We start from the raw sequence: 12,017 nt of genomic DNA, 5'->3' as shown, positions 1-12,017 counted from the left end.
TAAGTCAAATATTTTTTGAAAAAATTAAAAAAGATCATATTTTTGAACTTTTGCGAGTCTGTACGCCTATACTCTCTTTTATATGTTTGTTCCTTATCCTATCCTCTCTCACTCCACTCATCCATCTAAGCATTCTTATCTCTGCTACACTCATTGTCTGCTCTATTTTCTTGTCAACCGCCCAACACTCTGAACAATACATCATAGCTGGTCTCATTTTCAATCAGCAGATTTGAAATAGGCGAAAAAAATGGGTTTAGAAATTTTGGTGAAAATTGCTTGTTGACCAATAAATTTATTTATAAGTAACTAACAATTCTTTTTTTTTTGAAAAGTATTATATCTTAACTTTACATGTTTGCCATAAAAGTTGGAATAATGATAAAAATAGGAGTTAAATTTGCTTTTATAATAATCCACCAATTCCTTAAAATTAAAGGCTATCTATAGATATATATCAAAGCGTTTCTTATGATAGTGATTTTAATCATTGTCAGATATCTTCTATATTTATCCCAATTATGCCACGTCCACACTTTGCCATGACCCCATTGTGCTATTGTTGTTTTTTTAAATAAATTTTTACGATATATAACTATATTTAAAATAAGTTTTATGTTAATTTTCACATTTACAAAATATATTTTAAAAATTAATTTTTTTACTAAAATTTTTTTTTAGATTTGAAGATACCTAATTTATAAATCATTTTTAAAGAAAAATTTTGATATCAAAAACTCTTATTTTAATTAGTAGTTAATAAACGTATACAGAATTTTGAAGTATTTAAATTTTTTTTTTTTTTTTACGATTTTCTTATGGTATCAAATGTTAGTCAAAAATTTTAATAAAAAAATTAATTTTTAAAATAATTTTTGTAAAACGAAAATTAACATAAAACATATTTTAAATTCTATATTGTAAAAATGTATTTAAATATATATATATATAATGTAACGTGGATCATAAGTTATATGAGTTGTCAGTTAGATCTGTTCCACTTTGTATATAATGTATAAAATTATAAATTTTATTAAAGCATGCCTAGAATATTGTCAGATCTAATTTTACTGTATTAATGCTTATTATTTATTATTTTATTTAAAAAAAAAAAAAAATACTATATTTTTGTCTTGCAAATTTAATAGATTAAACTTAGCTTTGTATAATTGATGTAGTAAACACAATTTACAATGCTTTTATTAACCTTTTTATTAAAAAAAAACATGCTAACTAATTTGACTCCACAAAACTATCAACTTTGGATATTATTTTTATCTAGATTATTATATTTTATTTCAAAAAACATTTAAGTTAAAAAAAATTATTTATCTTTAAGTTAATTTTATTTAAATCTCTTCATCACTATTAGAAATCTAAATCTTTCTTGATTCAAATCCTATTTTACTTAGCACGGTTCTTTTCTATTGAATGGTTTCTGAACATTCAAATATAACTCTTTTCTCTCTCCTTTTTACACTGTTATCTCCATAATTAAGTTTTTATTTTTATTTATTTAATACTCCTCATTACTGTTTCTATCTGATTGATTGCTTTCTGTGATTGTCTAACAAGTCAATCTTTCTTTGAATAAGGATAAATTTTATGTAATATCTTTCCACCACAATCACTTATCTTTATTCCTTTTTTCATCCCTTAATGGCCCCTCAATCACATTTTATCAAAAATCTCTGTGTCTAACACCCTTACTGTCATTTGACTACCATATCAATATCATTGTGAATAAAGCTTTAAAGTCCTCGGGTTTATCCAACGTCATCTAGACTCCATATCTAGATCTATCTATTGGCCCTTTATAATACCCTTGTCCATCTTATCTTGGATTATGGAGTTGTTAATGACACACATACTTAGCTAGTCAAAATGTATTGATTGAATGATTTCAGAATTGTTTCCTTTCATTATTGCTGCTCATATTTTTAGCTTGGAACATTCTTCTCTTGTCTGTTCTACTTTAGCATCCCTACCCTTGTTTTGAAGCCGATATTAAATTAATCTTATCATTTTTAAAAATCATAAATCGTATCTAGTTGAAGATATTGTTCTTAAAAATTAAAAAAAAAATTTCTCATTCTTATTAAATAAGGGAAATCCTCCAAAAAAATTTGGTTTTTAAAACCGTAAATATTAACTTACCCTCATTACCCTCAACACATGTCAGGAAGACATTACCCTCAAAAATTGAAAAAATTTCCCTCGTTCCCTGTAAATGAGGGAAATCTCCAAAAATTACAAATTTAAAAATCGCTAATTTTAGACATTTTTTCAATTATGCACGATGTCTCTATTCAATGACCTATCATTTGATGTATTTTTTTATAAATCTGACCCTTTACCTGCTCACAGGGGGATTCAAAATGACAACTTTTTCATAAAAAATTAACTTTTGAGTGTTCCGGAAATACTGACACTTTTATATATATCTTAAATTAAAGCTAATCTAATGTACTTTATAATGGAAAAAAAAAATTTGACCTTTAGACTTGTCTTCGTGGTGAAAATGGCTACTAAATTCTATTTTTGTGTGAAAATTCTCGATTTTATTTTTTACATTTTTAACTTTATAATGCTATAACTTATTGAAAAGTGTATGGATCAACACAATTTTTTTATGAGAAATAATATTTTTTAATAATCCCTTTTTCATTCGACATACTTTATCTTAATCAGGATATTAATAAAGAACTAGCAGATCATGTAGCTTTTGGAATAATACACCAATTTTTTAAAATTAAACACTATCTAAAAATTTGCATCGAAGCGTTTTTTTTTTATAGTGATTTTAATCACTGTCAGATATCATTATACTTGATCCGACTATGTCACGTCACCACTGTGCCGCGACCTCCCTGTGCTGGGTTTTTTTAATTAAAACTATTTCTCTTTAAATATTTATATACAGTAGAACCTCATTAATCCGGACTAATAAGGGCTCTAGGTTGTCCGATTTAATGAAAGTCCGGATTAAACAAAATAACCAAAAAACATGTCCGTATTATAGATTTAAGAATATTGTATTATACTAAATACTATATATGATATAATATATATATTGCAACATGATATTAGGTCCAGCAAAAACATTACATATTTAATGTGGATAGAATTATGTATATATATAATAATGACCAAAATATAAATTACTAATACATAGTTTATGATAACTTTAATGACGGTGGATAAGAATATATGTACTTATGGGAAATTCGAGGAACTTGTCTTTATGCTTATTTTAGTCTACGGCATAAACTGTGTATTTTTCGTAATATTAGACAGGTGTCCGGATTAAGCGAAGTCCGGACTAATGAGGTTCTACTGTATTATAAATATATATATACACTTATAAATCATAAAACTTGTAATCAGGATATAAATAAGGAAATAGGAGATCATATAGTTTTTGGAATAATCCATCAATTTTTTAAAATTAAACACTATCAGATTTTTATCGAATCGTTTTCAATTCGCTTATATTAATTTCACATGTATGTTTGTTTGTAACTCTCCACGCGTCACATGTTATTATTCAAGCGTATCCCGTCGTCTATGGCCTTGAGACTATACTGTCGTGACGCATTCACCCCACCTCGCTCACCACTCTCCGATAACAATATTTTCCTGCATAATTTTATTATATATATATATATACAAAATTACTAAATTATATAAATAATATACTAAAAACAAAATACTAGTATTATTGTGAAGCGTAGGTAAAAGCGTAGGTACTTTGTGCCATATTTTTGGTATGTTGAGTGCCCGACGCTTTTTTTCACTATCATACTAGTATTTTTCGTTAATTATTGTTTTAAACTTATTTTAAAAATTATTTAAAATTTTTTTAGTTCGATATGTATAAAAAGCGCGTTTTCAATTTTTTTTTAACTATATTTATTATGATAGTGATTTTAACCACTATCAGATATCATTATACTTGTCCCAACTATGCACGTCATCACTGTGCCACGACCCCACTGTGCTGGGTTTTTTTTATATAATTAATGCTAAACACATTCTTGTATGATTTAAGCGTTGATAATGGTAACACTGTTTCCGAAATACGTATCCGCTATTTTTCTGTAATTTTTTGTGGCTTTCTGAGTTTAATATTTTTTATATAGTTTTAATTTTATTTAATTAGTTAGCAACAAGTGACCAATTTTTATTATACTTTTATTATAGCTGATTAGTCCTAGTATAAATTGTATATTATCCTTCGATATTTGTGAATAACTCCTATTACTTATAAAGCATAGAATAGGTCTTTCTATGGTATCTTATCAAAAGCCTTTTCCAAATTTATAAATACTATAAATATGTCTTTATTCTTCTTTTTTTTCTTCGCCTTAATCCCAACTACTTGGGGTCGGCCATAAATTTTACTAATTTCTATTTGTTTTGTACCAATTCTTAAGCATCAGATTGCTTCTCTAGTACCGATGATTCTTCTAAACCTGAACTGGCCATCGCTTAACCTATCGATTACTCTCAAAATAAATACAACATTGGGAAAAAAAATGTTTGTTTAATTTTAGTTACATGTATATTCTTGATTTATTACATAATAATTACTTTTTAGAATCGTTCCTTAAAACTTTAAGAATGTCAATGTAATTTTTATATCGATGATTACCTAGTTTATTTATTAGATAATGATCTAATTAAAAAAATGACTGGTTAATAATAAATTTTAGACTAGTACTTCGGTAGTTTATACCTTGATGGTAAAAAGAGAACTTCCTGGATATGACTAGTGATAAAAATAGCAGCACCCAATCATCACCTTCAGTCATTACTTTCAATTGGTAATAACTTCTGAAAGACTGGTCTAAAGGTTGTTATCGACCAGTCATTTTCTTAATTAAATCATTTTTTATTTTATAAACTAGTTAAATATGTTTGTTGCCATTTAAAAAAATTAAAAAATATCATCACGTATAATTTTGAGAGTATTCATTATATCGACAAATGAATATTCTTTTTTAGTGGTAGTTAAAAGTGGCTTAGTTACTAGAAATTTATTGATATTAATGAATTACGTAGATATAAATATAAATGTAATAAGTTATACGATGAATATTGTATATGAATTTTCCTCAATCAACTTAGCGATTTCGATGAACTAATAATCTAAAGCACAAAATGACAACAACACATGTAATTGAATTACATTACACATACTCTACGTATATCGAGATAAGGTATTCCAACACCAGTAAAATAGAGCATTAAATTAAACACGTCCGTTCGATACAGCGGTAAAAACTATACAATTGTCATTTGGTTTAGCTTTATGCTTAATCAGTATAAGTCTATTGTTATATGCTATTTTGTTCACGATATGGTGGGCCCATTTCTTATTTAAAATAAATCCTACACCTGAACATTCTGGCGTTTCATCGCCAAAATAGATAACGGGGTAGTCATCCGACTAAAAATCACCATTTTTTGACTATCTAACTTTGCTCATCCCTAGTATGTCTTTGTCCAGTCATTTTTAGTTATATATTTACTAATTTGCTTATACTTAGCATATTTCTGATATTCCATGTTCCAATGTTTTTCCAAGAGTTTCACTTAATGACGACCTGAAAAGTCTTTGTTCTTCCCGTACTGATATTTTCTAGTATATCTGTTTCTGTAAGTTCTAATTTTTTTTCTGTTTGATCTATAATTCTTTATTAGAAATTTAAATATTGTGAACTCCTCCTTCCACATCGTATTTGATAAATCAGTATTTGAAAATCTTCAAGCTGCTGTCATCAATTCCTTCCATTACTATTAGGTCTTTTGCAAAATCGCCTATGATCGGTAGTAATGGTTACTACTTCCTTGCGGGGTCTTTTATGATAAGAAGAAGTTACTGTAAGTCTATTCTGACCTCAACTTACAGGAGAATCTATACTATCATACGTTGATTTAATATAATTATAATTAAAATAATTTAAGTAATTTATATTTGTAATAAAAACCCATTATAATGTGTTTCTTGGGCTATATTAAAATAAACTTAGTTTTTGTTCAATATTTTTAAATTAAATTTCTTACTTGAAGAAAATTAATAAAAATAACAATGTTTCAAAATACCTTGGTTTTTTTCTATAGAAATATAATTAAATATACACTGAACAATCATGAAAACGTATACTTATAATAAAATGTGTTTGGAGTTCATGGAAAAAATCATTATTATTTTATAAAATAATTTTGTAAAAAACCGACATATATCAACAAAATTTTCAGAATACTTCTAGAACATTTATAGGCATGCTCTGTAAAAATTAAGGTTTACAAAAGTCGGCGGTACTTCTTATTTAAAATCCTTTAATCCTTAAATATTTAAATAATTTCCAGATAATTGTTTATATTTCAAATTTAAATTTTATTATTGTCAATAAAGCTAAATTTTTCTGAAGAAGGAAAAAACCATTAGTCTAAACCTCATGACTAGCATATTTTCCTCGTTAATTCTATTTTTTAATATAAATTTGATTAATTTTTTTATCGAATGGATTTTTAAGATTTATATTTACAAATATTCCCACAGAAAATAAAAAGTTGATTTTTTTGTACATTTTCTTGTTTTTACACAATTTATGAAATATATTTAAAAATTACCAAAAATCTATTTACTAAAAGCAACATTTTTTACACATTTAGTGGCATTCTTAATATTTTGTTTGTATTATAAAAATTAATTTAAAAAGAATTGTATTATTAACAATAGAATTTTGAATACTTTTTTTATCATGAAAAACATCTAGTGCAGGAGTGTACATAAGATATTTCCTTGAGTACACCTTTATCTAAGTCATTAGTTAAAATTTAAATTTTAACTTGGTTAAATTTTAATTAGTTAAAATATTTAACTCATTTATAATAATAAAACTATGTTATGTGTTAAGTATTATAAAAAATAATATAAAGCACTCTTTATATAAATTCTGTATAATTAGTGAATCTGTAGTGAAACATTGAATTTATTTTGCAAGGATTATTTTTCTTTATTGATTTAAAACTAATTTAATTTAAATAAATTATTTAATTGTTTCTTAAAATTTGTTTTTATTTTAATTAGTATTACTAAATATAACCCTAGTAGAATGTTTATCGAAGTTAGTAGTATATTTTTAAAGTTAGACTTAATAATGATTTTTATATTAATTTATGTAGAGATATAGTCTTATAGTTTATTATAAGAGCCTTAGTTTAGATACTTAAATAATTTGAAATAGACAATCTTTTAGTATCTAGTATATTATTTAGTATTATATTCATTACTAATTTATCAGTCTTTGTAGAAAACATCCTTTTTTTATTTGTAATAACATTATACTTATAGGTACACATAAATTTTAAATTAAGTGGTGCTAAAAATATTATTGCAGATTAAGAAGCAAAAAAAAAATGTTGATAGCTGTTTTTATTTTTAATGTTATCTTAAAAAAAGTACAAAATTAGTAAAAAAAAAAAAATGGGGTACTTATATTTAATTTGAAGTCCTAATTTAAAACTCCTTATTACTGCCTTATGTGCACTTATGATTATAAGATTATTTTAATTATTTTGAAATCAACGTATATCTTTGTTTTTATTATTAGCAGCTCCAGATAAAGGTAAAACATGTTTGAAACGTAATGATAATGAACAGCCTACTAAAACAGAGAATTCTAATCCAAATGTTCATTTTAATCAAGTATATACCAATTTGTTATTTTGTTGTATTGCTTTTAAATGTTAATTATACATGATTTGTACTTTTTCATATTAGTGGGATGATAATGGACCAATAATGATAATTGATGAAAAAAAATCAAAATCATCTAATCAACAATCAATTGCCTTATCTCAGAGAAGAGGTACAGCTGGTTCTTTTAAACGGTATAGTTTGAAATTACGTCGCAATACTAAAGAAGGCATCAAGGAAATTATATCATCTGATGGTGATTGTAAGTAGTTTTTATAATTCTTTGGTGATTTTGTAATTCAATCATACTAGTTATCGGTATTCCTTAAATCACTTAATTACTTGTAAAATTAACATAGTAATGAAAAAAGATTATTTTTTTCAGTTATTTATATTTCTTGGTTTATTAACTGTTAATTAATTATTAGAATCATCTTTAATTTAACTCTATAACTTATAGATTTGTCAACTTAAGTCAACCTCACTGCGCGTCTCAGAAGACGTATGGTGTTAAAACTAGGCGCTTAGTTATACAGAGTGATTTTTTTATCATAACCCACTCAATTACTTACAGTGTAATAATAATTTAAACATTTATTTTTTTGGTTATCTTTAGTTACACATTATTATTGAATTATTAACTATGTAATACTTTTTAAGTTCATCCCTTATGCCTGGTAAGGGTGTCAACTTGGTTTTTTTTAAATGGGAACACATATTTTGAATTTAATATAATATTTGAGTTTTTAATTCAATAGTAAATGGAATTTGAATTTTTAATATAATTTATTCGTTTATGAGATATAAACATTTAAAGTTTTAAATTTTTGAGTTAATATATGTGTGTAATACACAAGGGATTATAAATACAGATAGCTAATTAGATTTTTATAACATTGCTGTCACAGTCACGGATTGTTTATCGTCAATTATGACTATCAATAGACAGGTCCGGATTTAGACTTTTGGATGCCCAGGGCAAATTTTTTTTTGAGGTCCCTAACAGTAAAATAATAAAAAAATACTCATTATCGAAGTAGTTAAAGATAAAAATTTTAAAATTTCCAAACTTGCACTTTATAACTATCTACCTAAAACGTGTTTATTTCAAGTTTGAAACACTGCTGTTTTGTAACACAAATTTCAAAATTCATTTAAAGATAGCAATATTGCAATAAATTTATAAAACCTTCATAATATGAAGAGTAAAAATAAATATAATAATCTTACAATTTAATTTATTAACATTTTTTAATTCAACCTCCATAGCAGCTACATAATTATACATTATAATAAAAGTTTAATTAAATTTAATACTTTAAAATTTTTATTGGCACTAGGTAGTAAATAGTACAATCAAAATTATTTTAATCAAAAATGTTAAATAAAAATATATTTTTATAAATTTGGTACTTTTCTTGATTTTTTTCCTGCAGTCTTCTATAATTTCATCAAATGATAAAACATTTACCTCTGACCATCACTAAACATCTTCATTGCCGTAGTCTGTTTTCATCTGCCATTACGTATCTGGATCTACACTCTGACTCGTCATACTCATATGTTCGACACCATTATCACAAAATCTTACATAGTCCACTCATCATTATCAACAACTTCATCTATTCAGCTGAGTTTATAATATTTTTAGCTTCGATGCGAAGCTGAGAAGGTATTGGTTTTACTATGATGTGTTTTTTTTTTTTTGTCTGGTACCATATTTTCTCAGCTCTCACCAAACGGATTTCTTTCAACGATACGTCAAAAAATCACAAATTGTATCTAGTCGAAGACATTACCCTTAAAAATTGAAAAAATTTCCCTCGTTCCCCGTAAATGGGGGAAACCTCCAAAAAAATGCCGTCAATTTTTCAAAAATGAACATATCAATATAATTTTTTTATAGATGCTTGATGTTTTCACCTATATATATATTTGGCATATATTTTTTTATAAATCTGACCCTTTACCTGCCCAAAGGGGAGGATTTAAAATGACAACTTTTTCACAAAAAATTTACTTTTTCAATTTAACTTTTGAAAATGTTCCGAAAGGTCTGCCACTTTTAAATATATCTTAAATTAAAGTTAATGTAATATAGTTTAATTTGAAAAAAAAATTTGACCTCTGAACTTGTCTTCGTGGTGAAAATAGACATCAAAGTTAATAAAAAATTACGACTTTTGTAAAATAATTCTTTTTTATAATTTTAACTTAATAATGCTATAACTTTTTGGAAAATGTAAGGATCAGTATTTTTTTTTTTTTATAGACGCTTGATATCTTTACTTATCATTTGGGGGGATTTAAAATGACAACTTTTTCACAAAAAAATTACTTTTACACTTAACTTTTGAAAGTGTTCCGGAAAGTCTGACACTTTTATATATATCTTAAATTAAAGATAATGTAATGTACTTTATTATGCAAAAAAAAAAATTTCGGACTTTATTTTGTCTTCGCGACGGAAATTGGCTACCGAATGCTATTTTCGTGTGAAAATTCTCGATTTAATTTTTTTAATTTTTAACTTTATAATGCTATAACTTAATGAAAAGTGTATTGATGAACACAATTTTTTTATGAGAAATAATATTTTTTAATAATCCCTTTTGGAATAATACACCAATTTTTTAAAATTAAAAACTATCTAAAGATTTGCATCGAACGTTTTTACCAATTTACTAAAGTATTATACCGTGTTTGCTGTATACCCCAATGTAGTTCTGTTATCATGTGACGTATATCGGTATTAATTTTGCAGCCCAAATTATATAAATACAAAACAATATTTATTTTTTAAAGTTGATTTTTTCATAAGCCGAGTGTTAAAAAGTTTAAAAAAATTTTTTATAGTATTCGGCATCCGGATGCCCCCAAACATCTGCTGCCCGGGGCAAGTGCCCTTAAAACCCTCCGTCAAATCCGGCCCTGTCAATAGATATACTTTCTGTATTGTCAGTTAGTGTATATATAAACTCACAACAATGTGCCTTACTACCATTGATTATAACAATGCTGTGTACCTGCTAATATCGATGTCATAAAAAACCAATTAGCTACCTGTATTTGTAAACCCTTGTGTATTATACGTGTATATTAACTCAAAAATTTGAAACTTTAAGTGTTTATATCTAATAAACAAATTAAGTTATACTAAAAATTCAAACGCCATTTACTATTAAATTAAAAATTCAAACATTTTATTAAATTCAAAATGTGTTCCCATTTAAAAAAACAAAGTTGACACCCTTACCAGGCATAAGGGATGAACTTAAAAAGTATTACATAGTTAATAATTCAATAATAATGTGTAACTAAAGATAACCAAAAAAATAAATGTTTAAATTATTATTACACTGTAAGTAATTGAGTGGGTTATGATAAAAAAATTACTCTGTATATATATATATATATATTCCACACATTAGATCTCATATTACTTCTTGGCTTATATATTTTTGTCAAAGCATATAATTTAGGAATTTGAGGGTTTGAAATTAACAAATATTAATGTCTCGAACTTACAATTTGGCTTAACTCATAGTAAGTCTGTTATCATCTATTTGAAAATTCGATAGCTTTGCAGTTAAAAATAACATTGACTTAATTAAAAAACCTAGCACATGGTGGTCGCGGCACAGTGATGACGTGGCATAGTTGGATCAAGTATAATGATATCTGACAGTGATTAAAATCTCTATCAAAAAAAAAAACGTTNTCTAACAGTAACTAAAATCACTATGAAAAAAACCCCTTCGATGCAAATCTTTAGATAGTGTTTAATTTTAAAAAATTGGTGTATTATTCTANGTTTAATTCTAAGAAATTGGTGGATAATTACAAAAGCTACATTATCTGCTAGTTTCTTATTAATATCCTAATTAAGATAAAGTATGTCGAATGAAAAAGGGATTATTAAAAAATATTATTTCTCATAAAAAAATTGTGTTAATCCATTCACTTTTCAATAAGTTATAAATTATAAAGTTAAAAATGTAAAAAATAAAATCGAGAATTTTCACACAAAAATAGAATTCGGTAGCCATTTTCACCACGAAGACAAGTCTAAAGGTCAATTTTTTTTTTTCAAATTAAAGTATATTACATTAGTTTTAATTTAAGATATATATAAAAAGGACAAATTTATAAAAAAAAATATACCAAATGATAGGTAAAGACATCAAGCATCTATAAAAAAAAAAAATTTTATTAATTTGTTCATTTTTGAAAAAGTTATGGCAGTTTTAAGTAAAAAAAATTTCGAAAATTTCGAAAATTAGCTATTTTAAAATTTGTAATTTTTTTG

The 12,017-nt window shown here is 25.5% G+C and overlaps 1 protein-coding gene across 7 annotated transcripts in view; it reads left to right on the top strand.

Moving 5' to 3' along the window:
- Positions 1-12,017, top strand: part of LOC126898355 (protein unc-80 homolog) — a 64,342-nt gene that overhangs the window by 25,123 nt on the left and 27,202 nt on the right. For 5 of the 7 annotated variants that reach the window (XM_050672311.1, XM_050672310.1, XM_050672307.1 and 2 more), the window contains 2 exons: positions 7,623-7,717; positions 7,793-7,970. In XM_050672311.1, the coding sequence (XP_050528268.1) occupies positions 7,623-7,717; positions 7,793-7,970 (273 nt within the window). The remainder of the gene's footprint in view (positions 1-7,622; positions 7,718-7,792; positions 7,971-12,017) is intronic. The other 2 variants (XM_050672312.1, XM_050672309.1) reach the window with 1 other exon arrangement.

The sequence above is a fragment of the Daktulosphaira vitifoliae genome, unplaced genomic scaffold, assembly GCF_025091365.1.
Source record: "Daktulosphaira vitifoliae isolate Bord-2020 unplaced genomic scaffold, ASM2509136v1 Scaffold_2, whole genome shotgun sequence".
NCBI classification, from domain to species: Eukaryota; Metazoa; Arthropoda; class Insecta; order Hemiptera; family Phylloxeridae; genus Daktulosphaira; species Daktulosphaira vitifoliae.
The sequence above is the reverse complement of the archived record's forward strand: the minus strand, read 5'-3'. Positions and strand labels throughout refer to the sequence as shown.